The 19,510-nt window shown below is 56.0% G+C and overlaps 8 protein-coding genes across 8 annotated transcripts; 5 read left to right on the top strand and 3 right to left on the bottom strand.

Annotated features, from left to right (window-relative positions):
• Positions 1–3,817: 3,817 nt before the first annotated feature.
• CCM_06134 (uncharacterized protein) lies at positions 3,818–4,431 on the top strand (the record flags this gene model as incomplete). The annotated part of the gene is made up of 2 exons (XM_006671275.1): positions 3,818–4,020; positions 4,380–4,431. 2 exons carry the CDS (start codon positions 3,818–3,820, stop codon positions 4,429–4,431), a joined length of 255 nt encoding a protein of 84 aa, XP_006671338.1.
• A 108-nt stretch (positions 4,432–4,539) lies between these two features.
• CCM_06133 (uncharacterized protein) lies at positions 4,540–5,782 on the top strand (the record flags this gene model as incomplete). The annotated part of the gene is made up of 2 exons (XM_006671274.1): positions 4,540–4,605; positions 4,667–5,782. The coding sequence occupies 2 exons, from the start codon at positions 4,540–4,542 to the stop codon at positions 5,780–5,782; spliced, it is 1,182 nt and encodes a 393-aa protein (XP_006671337.1).
• A 1,134-nt stretch (positions 5,783–6,916) lies between these two features.
• Positions 6,917–7,544, bottom strand: CCM_06132 (uncharacterized protein; the record flags this gene model as incomplete). The annotated part of the gene is made up of 2 exons (XM_006671273.1): positions 6,917–7,212; positions 7,301–7,544. The coding sequence occupies 2 exons, from the start codon at positions 7,542–7,544 to the stop codon at positions 6,917–6,919; spliced, it is 540 nt and encodes a 179-aa protein (XP_006671336.1).
• A 1,639-nt stretch (positions 7,545–9,183) lies between these two features.
• CCM_06131 (4-coumarate-CoA ligase 2) lies at positions 9,184–11,113 on the top strand (the record flags this gene model as incomplete). The annotated part of the gene is made up of 4 exons (XM_006671272.1): positions 9,184–9,894; positions 9,954–10,053; positions 10,111–10,550; positions 10,622–11,113. The coding sequence occupies 4 exons, from the start codon at positions 9,184–9,186 to the stop codon at positions 11,111–11,113; spliced, it is 1,743 nt and encodes a 580-aa protein (XP_006671335.1).
• Positions 11,114–11,231: 118 nt separating this feature from the next.
• On the bottom strand, positions 11,232–13,373 carry CCM_06130 (rRNA processing protein Nop9, putative; the record flags this gene model as incomplete). The annotated part of the gene is made up of 1 exon (XM_006671271.1): positions 11,232–13,373. One exon carries the CDS (start codon positions 13,371–13,373, stop codon positions 11,232–11,234), a length of 2,142 nt encoding a protein of 713 aa, XP_006671334.1.
• A 1,172-nt stretch (positions 13,374–14,545) lies between these two features.
• On the top strand, positions 14,546–15,627 carry CCM_06129 (uncharacterized protein; the record flags this gene model as incomplete). The annotated part of the gene is made up of 2 exons (XM_006671270.1): positions 14,546–14,593; positions 14,887–15,627. 2 exons carry the CDS (start codon positions 14,546–14,548, stop codon positions 15,625–15,627), a joined length of 789 nt encoding a protein of 262 aa, XP_006671333.1.
• Positions 15,628–16,398: 771 nt separating this feature from the next.
• Positions 16,399–17,756, top strand: CCM_06128 (uncharacterized protein; the record flags this gene model as incomplete). The annotated part of the gene is made up of 2 exons (XM_006671269.1): positions 16,399–16,817; positions 16,919–17,756. 2 exons carry the CDS (start codon positions 16,399–16,401, stop codon positions 17,754–17,756), a joined length of 1,257 nt encoding a protein of 418 aa, XP_006671332.1.
• Positions 17,757–17,960: 204 nt separating this feature from the next.
• Positions 17,961–19,152, bottom strand: CCM_06127 (homoserine acetyltransferase family protein; the record flags this gene model as incomplete). The annotated part of the gene is made up of 3 exons (XM_006671268.1): positions 17,961–18,045; positions 18,102–18,333; positions 18,393–19,152. 3 exons carry the CDS (start codon positions 19,150–19,152, stop codon positions 17,961–17,963), a joined length of 1,077 nt encoding a protein of 358 aa, XP_006671331.1.
• Positions 19,153–19,510: the final 358 nt, after the last annotated feature.

The raw sequence follows: 19,510 nt of genomic DNA, 5'->3' as shown, positions 1-19,510 counted from the left end.
ATCAGCACCCTATCTGGCAGTCGACATACTGAATTTGTCAACTTATTCATAATTTCTATTTGTGGTTAGTAACAGCCCTAGATTCGAAGCTGCAGTCCAAGTCAATAAGAGCCATCGGCGTCGGTCGTACGTTCGCGCCGCTCTCTCTCTCCCTCAGAGCTCCGCGGTTCCGCCTTTCGATCCTGCATCGACCATGAGGCAGCGTCTGCCAACCGGAACCAATAAATCCATAACTAACAAGCTCAATGCGTAAGGAATAGTCTCCCCCACAGAGGAAAGGAAGTGTTGGATAACATAACTAATCATGAAAGTGAAAAAGGACAAAAAAATCGATAGCGCATGTTGCGGCTTGGCTAGCTGGGACGCGCAAGTGGGCCCGATAGAGGGAACAGAGAATGGGCTTTGTATCGGTTTCGTAGCTTGTTAGAGGATAACGAATGCAGATGTCGATTGTCTTTCTCCTCGTGGGTTGTTCAGAACCGCTCGTGGCGGCTTCGAGTTGCACGCAGACTCCGATCGCGAAGGTATCAGGTGGAATCGTGAAGACGATCTTCTAGCTAGACTGGGCCAGTTAAGAAAAATGTTAGCCTGGATAACCACGCAACTCTCTGGGTGTTTTTTGTGTCCCTTTGCTAAATCCTGTGTATAGCTGATCGATTGGAGAGAAAATAGGTACCAGCATCCGATTGGACGGGACAAGTACAGAAGCGTTGAGCATCGGGGTCAAAGCTGCTGAAAATAACTGCAATGTCATCGACGGTTCGGAATCAACTAGTGACATCCGATCTCATTCCGCCGCTGCGTCATTTTTCTGAGCCACGTGTTGCGCTGAGACAGGGCGTGATTCTTCGGCCGGGGTCCGGGGATGCTCTTGTCTACGGTAGATAATATAGGCGGAGTAACTAGATGCGGACAAGAAACTCCTGGTGGTCGAAGTGTGGCGAAGGTGGCGAAGCGTACGCGAGCTGTCGCGCAAGAATGGACGTTTGCACTAGAACAAAAACGATCCAAGGTGTGGCTGGTACCAGAAGCTGAGTGGTCGAAAAGAACTGAAATCAAAATGGAAAACGTCGTCTTCTCCATGTTGGCGATCTCTGCGGCCAGACCCCCAGGGCAAGATGGGCATTCCTGCCCAAAGCCCATGGCAGTTTTTGCCACCTCCACATCCATGCTTCACCCAAGTGTCCCTAACAGTTCAGCCACAGGTTCCAGTGAAGCAACCTCGTGTGTTACACACTGCGATGCGAGGCGAGTGCATGTCTGTTTGCTTGACTAGGCGGGATGATGAGACACGTGGTGCATCTTAGGACAAAGGCAAGAAGCCGGTAATAAGGCAGATGCAATTAGTTACCAGTTCACGGATGGCTAATCGTGCCAGAATTTTTTAAAGTGTAACCACACATCAGACCACGCCTCAGAGACGTCAACGAAGCATAGCTTGACGGTTACTTACAGGACACTGGATAGCTGGCGGGCTTTGTTGTGAGTCTTCTGACGTTTCGTGGAGGTTTGACGGAATTATGATGCAAGTCGCAGCGGGAGCCACAAAAGCCACGCTGCGGGAGCACAACGCCAACACACTGGAAGCCGGGGCTTTTGTCCAAGGACAACTAGTGGCGGCTAACTCGAGCTTTCTAGGCGACTACGAGTATCGGTTGCACTTTCGCTGGCTGCGATTGTTATAGGAGGGCGAGTACAAAACATCGGCCACAGACATCAGCCTTGGACAGCGGCCGTTGACACCGCCCTGAGGAGAAACGTAAAAAAACTATCACGAAAAAAAAAAAATACTGGATCGCGTCACAGTCGATAGTTAGTCGTGGGCACAAAAACAAAGCCAGGGTCTGAACAAGAACAAGATGCACATCGCCCTGATTTTGTGAGTGATACCTCTAACTGGCGCACAGCCACGTCAGTGCTGAGTGCATGTGTGGCGTCGAGTGGAGAGTACTTCGTAAGGGGGGGGTGTAAATGCCACTTTCCAGGAGATTTCCAGGGATCTCCCAATTGGCGTAGCAAACAAGGTGGGAAGAGAATTCCGCCGTTGATCTGATCCACGGCTGAGGCGATGGGGATGCAGCCCGCCAACACGCCTCAAAGGTTTGGACGTGCTGTGACGTCAGAGCGCTGAGAACTGTGACATATTGTGGCTTTTACTTTTATTACGCAGCCAGGTTTCCGGGTCTCTGCGAAAAAAGTCGGTCGCGCCCCATCTCGGGCCCTGCACGAGCCGGTGTGGCTGAAATGATGCAAAGGAAATATTTTCTTTTCTTCTGCTCGATTCCGTGTTAGCGGCGGAGCCGACTCTCCGGGAAGACACACACCAAGCGTTGCTTGGGAGAGCCGAAAAAGAAAGGGTTTTGGGTAGCCTTTGTGCTGAACCGACATGAATTAATGCAGGATTCTGCAGCAGCTCTTTGACATGGACTGGCACTCGAATATTCCCCACGTTATCGTTGTAGTGTAGCACTTTGATGCACAGCACCAACTCACTGGAAGGTCTCGAAGCGCTCACGGTATTAAAAGGGTCTGGCACTCGACGCGTGAATACCGTTGTTGATATTAGCCGCCCACCTGGCTGTTGTCTGTGGAATTTGGGCTGATACAGACAAGTTCCTCGCGGGCTGTGGGCCACGATGGCTGCATGCAGAACAGGACGAGGTAACTAATCAGGGTGGGTGGGGTTCGCCCGTTGAAACCGAACACCGAGTAGCATGTGTCGTTGAAAGGTTGTTTGGTGTTGTCAAACCCCAGCAAAAGGAAGGCATTGGGAGCCGACAATGGCCGGAAATGCAAATTGCCGATTATAAAAGAGTGAGGACGGTAAAATTGAGCAAGGCGGACACATCACTCCGGAATTAGGAATTTTGGCGGTGTCAAGGATGGTAGAGCCACAGAATCTCGATGTTGAGCGGGAAAGGCCAGTGCGGTTGTACATAGCACAGGGATAATATCTTGATTCTTGGCAGCCTTTGGTGTGTGTAAGCCTGGCGGGCAGCCAGTCAGATTGCACGGCCGTCTGGAGGAGGCAAATCTCGATGCTGTGCCATCCACTAATAAATGTGGCGCGAGCCGGAGGCGAAGCCAGTCATAGGCGGGCAAGCTTGTTGTTGACAGTTGTTTCACCGTATCCGGTTGCTGCGTTACTGCCCGTCAGGTGTGCCATTCAGGTTCATGCTTTCTGCGGTAACTACTAGGCATTAGGCTTTTATAAATTGGATCCGGAATGAGAGGCCGGTTCGGGATTTGCACGGTGGTGAACGAAGGACGGAACATTTGGCGCGAGGCTAGTTACATTGCCAGGTTTGTTGAAGTGTTGGCGAGCGACGGGCCATCCTTCTGGGCTTGGTGCCTATCGTGGCTGTTGGCCGTTGAGAATAATGCGTGATGGCGCTCCACGACGTTGCTTGATGGAACTAGAAAGGCGCGAATGAATGGTTGGCCGACGAGAAGGCAGGATGAAGTAGTTGGTGGTACATGCAAACGGAGGCACAGTTGTAACTATGTACCTATCTTGCAGAAGGCTGCGGTGGGGTGATGGGTGCAGATTGCACTGTGCCTAGGAACCTACGCGCACTGTATTTAGGAACCTACAGGCACTGTACCTAGGATCCACGCGCACTGTACGCATCCTGGCAAACACCACCTGGCACCCGTAAGCCTGTTGAATATATCAAGTTACCATTCCAAATTAACAACAAATGTTTATGCCTAAAAAAAACTAGCTGATACGCTTCTCCTTCTATTTTGGCATTAGTAGGCGGATTGGCAGAAAATTGCATCAAGAGGGGGGTGTGCCGATGGTTTGCCCAGCACAATGGCGGCCCCGCAGCTTCACAATCGAAGTCCATCGCCTGCATCGACACTTTTCGTCGTATCCAAGCACCCATCATCCCCTTTGCCCACATCCCCCCTCCCGCTTCACATCTATCCATTTCCCATTTCCCTGCGTGAGACCATCCAGAATGGACTCCATATGCCGCGACGGCACGCAGCTTTTGCTCCTGGCCCGGCCATGCTGTGACAGGGTGTCCACCCTCCCAAATCCTCCATATTCTACTTATTATGCCCAGAACCCTCCATTTTCTTCCGTACCTGAATACCCTTCTTCACCAGCTTCTCTTACAACCTCGTCCAAACGAAACAACAAGTGACATATCGATTGCAAACCTGTGCCAATATACCCCCGACAACTTCACGCTATCTACAATAATAACAAACACCGCCACTAATACCCCAAACCATCCCAACAAGTCAAGCACACAAAAACCACATCAATCCGCCGACTTTGTTCTGGTCTTGGCGCCGTCTTTTCGCTGCACACCAGATCTCTAGTTCCAATACGCGATACTTGAGTCACTGGTACCTCTCATCCACAGCCTCACCTCTCATCCACTTCATCAAACTTCGGCTAGTGCCGCCTGCCCATAAGCTTCGCTACTTAGGTCGAGAGCTTCGTGCTTGCCACTTGAAACGGCCACGGGTCCCAGCATTATAATAAAGCAACCTCGCACCGGCTCGGGTGCAAACACCTTCACTATGCGAAGCAACTCTTTAGACTTTAGCAGTTTTGAAAGCATGAATACCCCCATCATATACAAGAAGGTATGCTGCCTCCTCCACCATATATTCCTTCATAACAATTCTAACAAGCTGCGCCCTACAGACGGAGAGGTCGCACGAGGAAAATCAAGAGCGAGCCTATATCGCCGCCTCACGCCGCACAGATCGCAGTCTTGAAGCGCGCGTGCAGTCAGCACGAATGGCCAGCGAAATCCACAAGAAACGCACTGGTAAAACCTTCCGCATCACCGAAGAAATTGTGCTTAACGAGGAGATGTACGAAGAGGAAGATGACGACCTCCCTCGCTCATATAGAGTTTTGAGTTCGGGCAGGCTGCAAAGCTCTACGAGTGATACCAACAATAGAGCAGAGGTATATCTGTCCAGCAGGGTCGCCCTGTCCACCATGCTCGCCCGCACCAACGATGAGTGGAGGCAGAACGACGTCAACCAGAGATTCGCCGCGCTTTTCCCCCAGCATGCGACTTTTGACACTCCGCGTCCAGCATCAACCATGTCGCCCTCGCCTCGAGCCCAACAGCCGCAGTTGCAACAGGCGCTCTTCCCTCCACGCCCCCGGGCCGTCTCTCAACAGTACCAGGACGTGCTGTCACACTCGGAGTCGTTTACACCTACCTCGACCATCTACAATCAACAGCACAGCTCTGCGCAACTGCACAGCCCTGAACAACAACACAGCCCTGCGCAGCACGATAGAGCATTTTCTGCCCCTTCTGGTGGCCAATACCCACTCCAACACCCGAACTTCCTAAGACAAGACTCTGGCGTTGGTCTAACTGCATCTCCGACCAACTTTGGCAACTCTCCAACCAACTTTGGCAATTCTCCGACCAACTTTGGTAACTCTCCAAACAACTTTGGCAACTCTCCTTTAGCAGTCTCCCCCATGGAGTTGGGATCCAACCGATCTGCATTCACGTCGGAGCTGCCCCCAGAAGCTAGAATGATGATGTTGGGAGGTGCTGGTATGAACTCTGACTACGAGCCAGCAGCGCCCGGAAACTGGCCCAACATGGACGGCTCATATTCCGAATCTGAAGTCCCCCGCGGCTCAAAGTCTGAAGAAGAGACAGCGATTTCTCCTAACAACGAAGGCTTTGACGCGACCAACCTTAGATGGGATCAAATGATGCAACCAATGGACGATTCGACCTGGAATACTTTTATTAACGATAATGCGTGGGCTGACGGTCAATGACGGGTCGTACTATTCTCAGGACGAGTTGGAACGTTTATTTCCTGTATCTTTATACTTTGCAGCGGCTGTACATGAGGTTTACGGCATTGGAGTAGGGAAGAATGGTACTACGATTGTTCTTTGGGCGAACATTGAAAAAGAAAAGACAAGAACAAGACATATGAAAAAATGTACATGCACCTGGGGATTGATTTCAGCGAACGGAGGTTGTTTTTCATCATGATGGCGACGAGTGTCAGAGGGAGACACGTACACGAAACAAAAGCAGCATCGCTGCAGCGTTCATATTGTGGGCCGATAACACATACACGAGAGCCCAAGATGACAGTATGAATAATTTTACACTACCTGTCAAACTATATTTTCAGCAAGGTGACGGGGCTCTGCGGGCTCAACTTGAACGAGTCTAGATTGAAGTGACGTGGCAAACTACCTAAAGTAAGGTTCGCCAGCATTGCAGCCAGCTTTGGCTCTAGCAGTAGAATGTAATATCAGACGGACGTCGGTATAGCAGCTGGCTTCTAGGCCAATGGATGAATTAAGCACTCGACGTATAAACTTTATTCTTCGTCATTTACGTTTGGGAAGCTGGCTCGATCTGGTGGACGGCCCGACCCAAGTATCGCTACTTGTCGAACTTTGACAGGATGACTCGAGACTAATCGGGTTTAATATGCCTCTGCATTGACCAGGCTTGGCGATTTTTACTCTTCCAGAAGATGATTTTAGCTTCTTTTTTTTTTTTTTTTTTTTTTTTTCCATTCCCTAGATCTACCTCTAGTTAGTCGGGCCTGTTCCCTCGTAGCGTCCAGTCCGTCCAAATTCTAAAAAGCGCCCTGTTTTGCGCTATGCTTGCCCTCTCTGTTTGCCTTGCGGCTGGTATATATTGACTCTCCTTGTGCATAAAGCGAAATTTCAAAAGTCAAAAAAAAAAACAAAAACAAAAAGCCAACTCTAAAAGTACAACAAGTACATAAAGTACAGGAAAGCAGACGCCATTTTTCGTGATGCAACAAAAAAACAAAGAAAACTGTTGAGCGAAAAACTCGGCTCTTGGACGCATTCAGCCACCCACTTCGTAGTCGTACAGGCCATGGCTCAATTAGTAAATCAGAAATGGGCTGCTAGAGCAGCTCATTGGTGTCGGTAGTAGGGACCCTGATGAGGGGCGGCGCCGTACACGGAGGGTTGCTGTGGGTAGCGCGCGCCGTAGGCCGCGCCGGCGTAGACGAGGCCTGGGTGGTGCCCGAGGCCCGGCGTGGCGGCGGTGGCAGGACCATGCATCGACGAGGGCGCGTAGCTGTACTGTGTCGTAAAAGCCTGCATCTGAGGCTGCTGCTGCAAAGCGGCGTAGCCGTGTCCGGCCATGTAAGCGCTCGAATGATGCTGCTGGTGGTGCTGCGGCATGAAGCCGGCTTGCTGGGGAGCTCCTGCGAAAAAACATCTTTGGTGTAAGCCAATAGGTTTTTTGGGAATCAACGTGGGATGCTAGAAGCCCCCCCCGGAGGGAACACGTACCTGATACAGGATACCCGTAGCCCATGGACATGTTCACGGCTTGTTGCTGTCCTTGGGCAGCTGCGTAGGCGTGGGGCGGCGCGGCGCCGGCGCCGGGCTGGTACGGCATGGCGCCGCTAGGAAAGACGGCGGCCTGGGAGGCACGGGGCGTGTTGCCACCGCCGCAGGGGTACATTTGACGACCTAGACGCGACGCGAAGGAGCCTGGCGCGGCGCCGGTGCAGTCGTAGCCTCCGCGAGGCATTGTCGGGTTGGAGGGTGTTGTGGGCTTTTGGGAAAAAGTCTGGTTCTTGTGTAGGGCGTGGATCGAAAGAAGGAATGCGTTATCGAGTTCAGGCGAATTCGGCAGGAAAGAGAAGAATGACAGACGAAGAGGGAGGCAACGGTCGATTGGCGTGTGTCGAGAACAAGAGGTCTTATAAGAGACGATTGTTGACAATGATGTTGAAGGAAGAACGTGTGCCAGGAGGAAGGGGAAATTTGTTGTCTTTTTTTTTTCTGCGCTTGCTTCACATTTCACATTGTATATTCACCAGGTGAATTGAAAAGTACTCTGCTGACGAGGCGCAGGGGTGCTTTCTCAGAGCAAAGTGAAGGCAATCTGAACAATGCGCATCGGGCGTTTGCAAAAAGCGAAATTCACTAGGCCGACTGATGCAGCCCCCAAATCGGACGTGCTTGCATTTTTTTCATCAAGAAGAGAAAAAAATTGTATAGATGAATGTATCGGGCAACATGGCCTGTTAACAATGATATAAAAGACAAGGGCATCGTAGAAGCATGGCAGGCTTGTGTGTCTTTTGGTTTGTTATCTGGACAATTCATTGTAACAAAGCGACAAGGTCGTCGTGGATAAGGCAACATATCTGTCCGCACGGCCCCTACAAAAGTTGTATAACTTGACCAAGGTTTTGGGGCGTGTCAGTTTACAATACAATAAAGGACAAAGAGAAGGGGCAAGAATGCAATTGCACACTGACCACCATATACTAAGTTTTGGCAGGAGAGCCTCGCACAGGGCGATTGGGTAAATAAAAAGAAACAATGAAAAATTGGCCGGCTTGTAGACATTACAGTTAGAGGAACCTGTGGGGGGCCGGGACAAGACAATGGAACAAGGTAGCAATGGGCAATCAACGAGGCAATCGCTGGGGGCGGAAAAGACACGACAAGAGCAATTCCGTGTTCTGGAACGGGAAGGAGGAAATTCATCGTGTGACGCTGAGCGGCAAAGTGAATCAGGGGGGGTGGTTTTTCTTGGTTGTTCTCCCGGTCCAAGAGGTCACACACGGCGCCTGTTTTTGCTGAGACCGCCCGGTTGGAAGGCGCTGTTGGGTTTCCCGTGGCGGCAACGTCGCTGATGAAACCGCCCAGAATGCTCATGTGCAACAACACGGGAAAGCAGACGCCGGCTTTCCCGAAACAAGAAACCCAGGTTTCCGGGCCCCCGGGAGCTGGACCCCCTTCTGATTGGTGACGTTCTTGTCGCGCGGCACAACTTTTGTCGCGCCCTCTTCCCCCAGGGCACACTACTTATCTCGAGAGCGCTAGAATTTTTCTGGTAGTATGGGCGACAATGTCAGCTCCGATGACCGGTCGCCCAAATCCATGGACTTTTCTCACGCTGCTGAGGTGCATTCCACCTACCTCGGCACGGAAATAGTGGCCGTAGCGGAGGATGCGCGCCGATTGGGTGGGGCCGAACATCGCGGGGTAAAAAAGGCCGTTCCTGCTAAAGAAAAATATTTCGGTTTGCTATTACTTCTCGTGGCGTTTTTGCTACGTTTTTCTTCTTCTTCTTCTTCTTCACGCATAGCATATAGATTTTGCTTGCCTCAAAAACTCCAATTGAGCCTTCTACATTCCGTTGACAGTGGGCAGCCATGCTGTTCAAATCTGCCTACCCCGATATACACGGTACGTCGGCCACTCCTCCCAAAACCCCGCCAGAACGCAACCACCAACAAAAAAACCCACGCCTTCAAAAAGTCCCGCCCGACCTCACCCTCTGGCAATGGCTCTTTGAAGGGCCCTCGCCCGCCGCCGGCTGCAGCTCCCCGGCCGCCGGCGCCGCTGCTGTCACGCGCGAGTACATCAACACCCACACCAACACGCGCCTCACGCACGCCCAGATGCGCGACGCCGCCGCCGCCCTGTCCGCCGCGCTGGTCCGCCGCGGCCTCCGCCCCGGGGACGTGGTCGCCCTCGTCTCCCCCAACGCCGTCACGTACCCCGTCTGCCTGCACGGCGTGATGCGCGCCGGCGGCGTGCCGGCCGTCACGTCGCCGGCCGCCAACGAGACGGAGATGAGGCACGCGCTCCGCACGGTGCGCGCCCGGTTCGTCATGTGCGCGCCAGAGACGCTGCCCGTGGTGCGCGCGGCCGCCGCCAAGGAGGGCATCGATAAAGAGTGCGTGTTTGTGTTTGCGGATGAGGAGGATCGCGTCGACGGCCATGTGTCGCTGAGTCAGTTGGTCGAGGAGGGCGCGCGGAAAGGATGCATGCCGCCGGTGGGCTTGCCGACGGGAATGACGAGTGCGCAGGCGACGGCCTTCTTGTGCTTTAGTAGTGGCACGACTGGTCTGCCGAAAGCTGTGAGTTGGTTTTGTGCGCCAGTGAAGAGGCGGGGGGGCACATCTAACAGCATCCCCAGGTCATCATCTCGCACGCCAACATCATCGCGCAGTGCCTCCAGCTGAACCTCGCTTACACCCACAGCCCCATGGCCCTAGGTCTTCTGCCCTTCTACCACAGTAAGTCCCCCTCCTCTGCTCTACCAACCTCCAATACTAAGCCTCCAACCCCGCCAGTCTCCGGCCTGGTGCGCGCCCAAGTACACTGCCTGGTCAGCCACACGTCCATTGCCGTGGTGCCGCGCTTCACGATGCCGGCGCTGCTGTCTGCCATCAGCACGCACCGCATCGCCGAGGTGAACCTGGTGCCGCCGATCCTGATCCGGCTCGCGCACGACGCCACCGTGGCCGCCTACGACCTCTCGTGCGTCGAGCGCTGGGCGACGGGCGCCGCGCCCGTCAGCCCCGAGGTGCTCGCGCTGCTCGCCGCGCGCTTCCCCGGCACCGGCTTCAAGCAGGGCTACGGCATGACGGAGACGACGGCTTGCGCGACGACGCACCCGCCGCACCTCTACGACTTTAAGCACGGTCGGTCCGTCGGCACGCTCGTCGCGGGGACTGTCATGAAGGTGGTGAATGAGGACGGCGTGGCTGTTGGGGTCGGGGAGCGTGGTGAGGTGAGAACTCTTTTGTTGAAAAAAAAAAAAAAAAAAAAAAACAACTTGCAACGATGGCTAATCTGGGGGAGGGCCACAGATTCGCGTCAAAGGACCGCAGATTGTCCCCGGATACCTACACAACCCCGAGGCCACGGCCGCCGCCTTTGACGCCGAGGGCTTCCTGCGCACCGGCGACGAGGGCTCCGTCGCGGCCCCAGCTCACCATCCACGACCGCATCAAGGAGATGATCAAGGTCAAGGGCGCCCAGGTCGCCCCGGCCGAGCTCGAGGACCTGCTGCTCGGCCACCCGGCCGTCGCCGACGCCGCCGTCGTCGGCGTCCCGGACGACTACGCCGGCGAGCGGCCCTTTGCGTTTGTCGTCCTGCGGCCGGGTGCCGACGCCGCGCGGGCCCCCGACGACGTCGTGGCGTACGTCAAGGAGGCCCGGACGAGGAGCAAGTGGCTCGCCGGCGTGCGCGTCGTCCACGCCATCCCAAAGAGCCCGAGCGGTAAGATCCTACGGCGAATCTTGCGGGACGAGTATAAGAAGGATGCGCAAGCGCAGAGGGCAAAGCTGTAGAGCATGGTTTATAGACGATAAAACAAAAATATTCTGATATATAGAGGCAAAAAAACTCCCAACCGTGGTGAATGAACCCGTTGCTTTTCCCAGACATTTTGCAAGATATATACACATTTTAGTTTTCCCTTCTTTTCCCTGCCCGAGCACCACCATTCTTGTGCACAGACGTGACCTGCTGCGACTCGTCAGCCACCATGTCCTTGATCCATGCCTTCCAGTCGTGTCGCCTCGTCTTCCACAAGTCGCCGCGCCACGCGCGCCACGCGCTGCGGCCCATCCAGCAGTCGCGCAGCGTCGCCTCGGCGTCGCCGAGCGCCTGCATGACGCCGTCCTTGACGTGTGCGGGCACGCTGTAGTCGCGGCCCCTGGTCGGCAGCTCGGCCATGGCGACGACGATGTTGTGCCCGTTTAGCGACACGGCGAGGGCGGCGACGTGCTGCGGCGCCAGCGCGTGCACGGTGGACTTTTGGAAGACCGCGTTGGCCGAGGGCGTCTTGAGCGCCGTGGTGACGAGCGTCGCCGTGGGCAGAGACGTGGTGGCGAGCCGCAGAAGGAGCGCGGGCGGCAGCGCGGAGAGGGATTCTTGCACGCCCTTGGCGGGGCCGGGGATGGCGAGGAGCGTGGTGAGGAGCTGCGCGCCGTGCGACTGGATGGCATATTCATTCTTGCTGAGCTGGGTGATATTCTTCTTCTTCTTCTTGGCCGCGTCGTCGTCGTCCTTGTCGTCGCTGTCGAGGGAGCACAGCGTCGTGACCAGATCCGCGGGCTGCGCACCGCAGCCCTCGCGGAGGCCCTTCATAAGCTGCTTCACCTCCTCCGTCAGACCACGGGCCGCACAGCGCTCAAACAGCGTCTTGAGAACGTTGTACCGGTGCTTCTCCACGAGCTGCGGCACCGTCGGCCCAATCTTGGCCACAGCCTCTACGAGCTGGTCCTTGCCGATGCGCTGCAGCACCTTAATGGCCGGGTAGCAGGCTACGTCGTTGCGTACATAGCCCTGGATGCGCGGCAGCATGATGTTTTGGTTCAGTGCCTTGAAGACCTTTCCAGGTGCGTGCGTGACGATGGTCTCGACGAGGCGCGAGCCGATGGGGTCGTAGATCATGCCGTTGATCTGCTCGGTTGCCTCGGATGACTCTTCGTACAGCGACTGCGGCGCGCCGGGGAGTAGCTGGAACAGAAGCGTCGGTTGCTTGTTCTGCGCGGCGGCAGCGGCGTCGGCATCGTCGATTTGTTTCTCCGCCGCCTTGTTCTCCGCCTTGTTGAGGGACAGGTCGAGCTCGAGAAACAGCTGCAGGGTCGGGTTGCCGATGGGATGTGTCGCGAGGACGCGTAGGCTGCTGGCGTCCATGGACGACGTGGCGTCGCGGATGATCTTGGTGACGGCGGCCGCAAACGACGCCGGGACCGCGCGCACGCCCTGGTTCTGCTCGTCAACCAGCGCGGACCCGGCGACAAACACTCTTTCCTTCTTCTTGCTCTTAATGAGAGTCTTGGACGCCGCGTCTTCCAGCGGCCGCCCCGACAGCACGAGCAGCAGCACCCGCAGCGCGTGCGAGGCGAAGCGGTCCGTCATGAGAGAGCCCAGGCTGCCTTCCAGCTCGTCGAGCGTCGCGAGGAACAAATTCTCCATTGAATTCTCAGGCTCCTGCGCGTCTTCCTCTACAGCCCCCGTCGTGTCGAGCACGAAACCCGCGAGCTCCTGCGAGACGACGCCAGCAGAGCGCAGAAACAGCGCCTCGCAGCAGTGACTAGCGAAACGATGCTGCACCAGCGAGAGGAAGTGGCCGCCAAACGCCTCAAAGAGCCGCTTCTTCTGCGCCGTCGTGGCCAGCTGGATCAAGCGCTCCATCAGCCGCGAGCACGACTGGCTGCTTGCGACCTTGAGCTCCTTGCCCTTGGCCTCCTCATAGACGCTGTCGAGGAATAGAGCGCGGTCTTCGGGCGTCGGGAACTGGTTCAGCTCGAGCATCTCGTCAGCCCGCCGAAAGTACTCCTGCTCCTCGTCGGCGAGCATTCCAAAGAATTCCCTCTCGGCCGGTTCTTCCTCGTGGTGCGCGAAGCCATTGTCGCCGGCCGACGCCGCTTCGTCCTGCCGGTCGTAGCCGTTGTGGTGGTGGCTGTGATTGTGGTCAATGTCGTCGCCATCGACGCGAGCTCGCTTGGTCTCAATCTCTTCGATGTAATCGCCTTCCTCGGCATTCTTTCTCTTGCGTGCCTCGCGGCCGGAGCCTCTTTTTGTGCGTGGCTTGGGCATGTTTACTGTGGTTGTTGCTGGGAGGCTGGTGGGGTGGTGAAGATGGAGTTTGCCAACTTTTTTTTTTGGCTCCCGGTGCGATAAGATAAGGAAGGCTAAATATACATATTGGAAAGCAGAGCTATTCATTTTTTGCACTTTCTTTCCCCATCTAATATTATTTAGAAGTGCTTTGACATTTTCTGATCTTTCTGATATGTCTAATTCCAATTTCCCCATTTAAACGTTTCTTTGATGGAATTATTTCCAGACACCATCGGGCTACTTATTAATTGCCAAATGCCAGGCCGCGAAGTGGAGGCCGCTCGACAGATCGAAAAGCTCCGACAATAAGTATAGAATATCACCATTGATTGAATCATTGCCGATTTTATTACTCGGAGCTCTCTTTCCGCTACGCACCTAATTACGCCTACACACCACCGTCTCACTACCTACACGTGCCACACCCCCACTGTATTGCTCGAAAACACAAGAATTACCGCCTTCAGGCAGGAGGAATTCTGAAGGCATCACATGCGCGCTCTATGGTCAAAGATGGCGAAAATGAAGAGCTTAGGACGGCCCGCAATAAGGTGGCAAGGGCAGGCGCCGCTGCTAAAAGACTCGAATATCTGGAAAGAAACAAGAATGAAAACGATACTGGCGAAGCGCTAGCGATTTAGGCGCTGAGGAATCCAGTTAGTTTTTTTTTATCATTTAAATTAAATTAGTTGCGCATTTTTGAAGCCATCGCGTGCCCCAGGGTGGCTCGCGAGGCTATGTGGCGCGCGTGGCTACAACCTCGCCGCGCGCGCTGCCAGCGCGTAGGTACCAAGACATGTGCGACGAGTCAAGTGGGCGTCTGCGACGCTCATTTGAAACGCCTCGCCAATTGTTTCGGCGGTAGGATGATTAGACTGGATCTCTGCTTCTTCATCGCGTGGATCTGATGATGTGGAAGAGGCGAGGGAGGTTGCGGGGATCTGATGGGGCTGCGGCGCCATGGTGGCAGTGCGAGCAGCAGCCACACTGACAGCCACACAGGCACACAGGCACGAAGCAATGTCGACATTGCTTCCCATTTCCATCTCGGACTTCGGCGCGCAATGTCACTATAACAAGCCAATTTACGCAAGAATAAATATATGGTATCCCAGACGGCGCAGTTTCAGGAAAGCGGCAAGTACAAAATGCGATTACATCTCCAGCGTATCGCCGTGCCTGGGCTCAGGCCCACTGTATTTTTTGATCCAGGCACCGAAAGACCCTGACTGGCGCTAACCCCATCTGCGGGTATATTTAATTCTCGCCCGTGCCCAACGATGCCATCTCCCCGTCCTCATGCACCCTTCTGAATGCCCTTCCTCGGTCGTTAGCAGCCGTCTCAACGACAGGATCAGTCCTTCCTTTCTAATCCCGGTCTGTCGCCGCACTCCTTTCCGCCGACCGACCTCTCACTCCTTGACAATCTCGCCCCCCGTTTGGCCACCACACGATGTTTGCCTGCATCACGACCGCACTCCTCCTCCAGGCCGCTTCCGCCGCCGCTGCCGCCGCCGGCGCCACAGTCATGGCGACACCGCACGACAGCTACTCGTCCTCGATCGGTGTTCTCGGCTGCAAGATCAACACGGACCGCGTCGCGTACTGGCCCGACACGGTAACCTGCGACAACATTTGCGTGTCGCTGAGCTACCAGGACCGCCAGCTCTACCTCCTCCGCATCGACCAGTCCGGCGGCGCCCACGACGTGAGCTACGACGCCTGGAACTACCTCGTCACCGGCAAGAGTGCCACCCAGGCCCCGACTGCTGGCGGCGGCATCGCCATGACAGCGCAGGCCGCCGACCCCGCCCAATGCCGCGACCTGATCCGCACCCCGGACGGCCGGCTGCCGCTCAGCGCCGCCAACAGCATGAACTACCTCTCCAACTGCCTGGGCCGGGCAGACAGCTGGGTGGCGCGGAATTACGCCCTCTGGAACGTGCTCGATCCGCTGTGCACGCTGGGACGAGACGAGGTGTGCACGCTCGACTGGCCGGCGCAGAACCAGGCTGCGTGCCCGCACCAGCTCGGGCTGCCGGATGTGTTGAAGAGCACGCCTGTATATAATATTCGGTATCCGAGCGGTGAGCGCGTGCTAGCGAGGGGGGTCGGGACATCCGACACCGGCACCGGCACCGGCGACAAGGAGAATGCGGCGGCGGCGAGGTCGGTCGCCGGCTCGCTCCTGTGTCTTGTCGGTGGCACAATTTTACTGGCCATATGGTAGCTGGGCGCTTACCCTCTTTCAATGTTTCGTTTTGAAGACACCGACCACGGCTCTGTTGAGCGCCGTAACGCAACGCAGACTTCTGTATATACTCTTGCTAGATACCCTGTTATATACCCCAATTTACACACCCGACCATTGCGCGTCAGTCGCCCACATCAGCGAGAGCCTGTTTCTTCAATCTCCCGCGCCCGCCCTTTTAGCTAGAGATTAGCGGCGAAACGGGGGAGGCTATTGCAACGGCACTCCACAGCACAGCCTGGCTGGCTGCCAACCTACCTACCTAGTTGGATTAGCGCCAAGCACTGCCCACTGACGCACCAGTACCTAGAGGGTCAAGGTAAGGGGATTGATGGGTGACCGCATTGTCGCATAAGACTTGACCTCTTCAGCACATACAATGCCTCTGTCCTATGTCTCAGGCACACTTCGATCCCTTCGATCCATGCCCGACAAACTTCCTGCTTATTTCCCACGCCCCAGAAACAAGACAAAGGAACTAATCTGCCGTCCTCGCGGCTACTGTGCTTGGTAGCTTTGTCTATGTACCTACCTACTAGTAGGTAATAAGTAGCGACCGTCCGCGACTTATAGTGGACCGTTCCATCAACTGGCGGGTCGCATTGCCATCTTTCGTCCATCTTTCTTCTTTGCGCTGGTTTCCTACTTCTCCCTCTTCCACCACCATACCATTATTCCCAGACCCGAATTGACTCACCCCCTTTCGATTCCTGCCTCCAGCCGAGGAGGCACGGGCGAGCGCGCGCTAGGATGGCTTCCTCGACGGAGCTCACCACCACTGTCTCGCCAACGGCGCTGGCCACGATGACGACGAGTTACAACCAAACCGAATCGAGCCACATGCTGGTCCCGATGACGACGCCGTTTTCCATGTCGCCAGGATGCTTCGACATTGTCTGGGCCGGTGGAAGCGAGGAAAATGGAGCCAATCAGAGCGTGCCCCAGCTGACGCAGAATTTGGACAACGTCTACCATGATTCGTGCTGGCCCGACGGCGAGTTCCACGCAAGCTACAGCCCGGCCGTTTGCCCGAGCGGATGGACGTATTACAGCATCCTTGCTGGCGATCCAACGGAAACAATTCTCCAGTGGACGTCTTCTACGGGTGCTTCTACGTCGTCTATAGTAACCTCGTACACGAGTCAAATCTCTGCCTTGTGCTGCCCTAGGTGAGGAAAGACGCAGTTTGCAACCGACTCTTTAGACGCGACAATTTTCTAACCCATCAAATATCTAGCGGGTTCACTATGGATGTTGTCACATGGTCCAGGGACACCCACATCCCGCACCCTTGCTACCGCACCATCACATCCGGCGAGCTCTCCCTCATAGTAACCCATGAAACCAACGGCGTTCCCACTCCCTTTGACGGCGCGGCCACGCTCGTGGTTCCCACGCCCTTGACCGTGTTTTGGCACGCCAGCGATGCCAGCACGCTGACGCCGCGGCCGCCTGACCTGCCCGAGAACTCGTTTGCGCCGTCGTGGGTGCCAGGCCAGCCGGTAGTGTTCCAAAATGAGCTCCAGTACGACGACTCGCCAAGGACTACTCGCCTGGCAACGGGCGTGTTTGCCGCCGTCATTGCGGTCCCCATCATCATCTTCCTTGCCATTCTCGGGTGCTGCATCTGCTGCTTCCGCTACCGGCGGCGGCGCGAGAAGCGCGAGATTGCCAAGGAGCAGGAGGAGTCGCAGGCGCTGGCGGTCGAACGGACGTCGACGCAGGAGCGCACCCCGAATCAGTCGACGGACGGAGAGGCGGAAGGGGTGGAACAGGGACGGCGACAGGAAGCGGCAGCGGTTCCTGTCGCGGCTGGTTCTTCGGTTACGGCCGGCCAAAGGAGCCCCCCGGATGCACAACCACATGCAGCAGACGAGCTGCCAGCTGGAAACACCATAGTGCACTCGCTGTCTGGTATTTCGAAACCTCCTTACCCAGGGCTGCCGACACATGGTTTCGACGGCATCGAAGAGCCGCCGCCGTACGCAGAGGCCGCGCCCAGTTATCCAATACACGCCAGGCCTGCGGCAACGCTGCCCACCCCTCCGACACAAGAACACACTGAACGCACGACACACCACGAGGGCACAAACCCGCCAGCAACATGATGCAATATACGAAAATACTTGTAACATTTAGCACATACCCAGAGCAGCCAGTCGGCCAAGGCGTGGCGCACTGTATATATAAAACAATCTGTACATATTTCATACTTGCTCATATGCATCGACCAAGACGTGGTGCACTGTATATAGAACAATCTGGACATACTTCATACTTGCTCTTACCCATCATCAGCGTCGCGGATTTACCTACCAAGACTCATCTTCCAAGAAGGCCTTGAGCTTGTCGTCGAGCCACTTGACATCCTCCGGGTTCGAGCCCGGACCGCCGGCCCTATAAAAGTCAGCAACGCCTCTTTATGCACAAGTCCATATAGGTGTATCTGTTACCAGTGTCCCCAGATGGACGGAAAGGGGATGCACTTTCCCCTACCCTCGGTCATGCACTTGACCTCGTACTCGGAGTCCTCGGGCGGAAAGTAGAGGTCCGTCTTGCCGGGGAGGACCAGCGTCTTGGCCTTGATGCCCGCCATGGCCTTTTCAAAGTCCTTGTTGTACGGCGCCTGGTCGGAGCAATCGGCCGCCTGCCACGTGTGCAGCATGTGCAGCATATTCTCCGGATCTGTCAACCGTCAGCCAACAGAAACGTCCCCCCCTACAAACCTTTTTTTGCTCACTCACCCTTTGACAGCGCCCACGCCTCCCAAAAGTTGACCATGAAGTCCTCGAGGTCCTTGAACCCCAGCGCGGTCTCGTACAGCCTGTCCCGGTAGAACTGCTGGCTGAAGCCCCAGCCGGCATACACCCTCCCGAGCGCCTTCAAGCCGGCCACGCGCTCCTCGTCGGACCAGTGCGGCGCATACGGGCCGACCTCGCCGCGCGCGCTGCCCGCGCTCGCGCCGCGCCGCGCCGCCAGCACCGCGCTCTTGACGCCCTCGAGGAAGACCTGGTTGTGCAGCGCGGTGCGCGCCGCGCCGCAAAACGGCACGCCCAGGTCCATGAAGTCGGGGAACTGCGTCAGCCACTGGTACGTCTGCCCGGCGCCCATGCTCCACCCGAGCACCATGCGCGCGTGCGCGACGCCGAGCCCGACCGTCACCAGCCGGTGCTGCGCCGTCACATTGTCCCGGACGGACACGTCGGGGAACTTGGCGCCGCTGCCGCGGCGCGCGCGCGTGTTGGACGGGCTCACAGACTGCCCGTTGCCGATGAGCGCCGGGATGATGATGAAGTACCGCGCGGGGTCGAGCGCCTTGCCCGCGCCGACGAGCCACTCGTTGTCCGCGATGCGGCCGCTGAACCAGGTCGGGTAGATGATGGCTGGGCTGGCCTTGTCGCCAAACGTCTTGTAGGCAATGTAGGCGTTGGGGATGGTCTCCCCGGAGGACAGGGTAAAGTCGCCCAGGTCAAAGGTGCTGAAGTCGTCCATGGCGGTGTCCATTGTTTTCCGTTGTCTGCTGGGGATGTTTTTGTCACGTTCAAGAAAGAAAGAAGAATAACAAGGTGGGAAATTGATGCATGAATGGGAGACGGCGCAGGCAGGGTACCTGACCTTTTTGTATTTATTTACATGCCGTCGACCCCTCCTCCTCGCGGCTTACAACGGCCAAGCTGTGGGGAAGCGGGCAGCCGGGACTAACCTCCGCATCGGCATGTACAATTTTGATAAGACAACATCCCGAGCTGCGCCCGATATGCGGGGGAAAGGACCCGACCAGCATCATGGTGCGGGGGTGTCTACTACGTCTGATACCATTTCCCTGGTCCCTTGGTCCGCGAGATGGCTTCTTTTTTNTTTT

The sequence above is a fragment of the Cordyceps militaris genome, assembly GCF_000225605.1.
Source record: "Cordyceps militaris CM01 unplaced genomic scaffold CCM_S00004, whole genome shotgun sequence".
Classification (NCBI taxonomy): domain Eukaryota; kingdom Fungi; phylum Ascomycota; class Sordariomycetes; order Hypocreales; family Cordycipitaceae; genus Cordyceps; species Cordyceps militaris.
The sequence above is the reverse complement of the archived record's forward strand: the minus strand, read 5'-3'. Positions and strand labels throughout refer to the sequence as shown.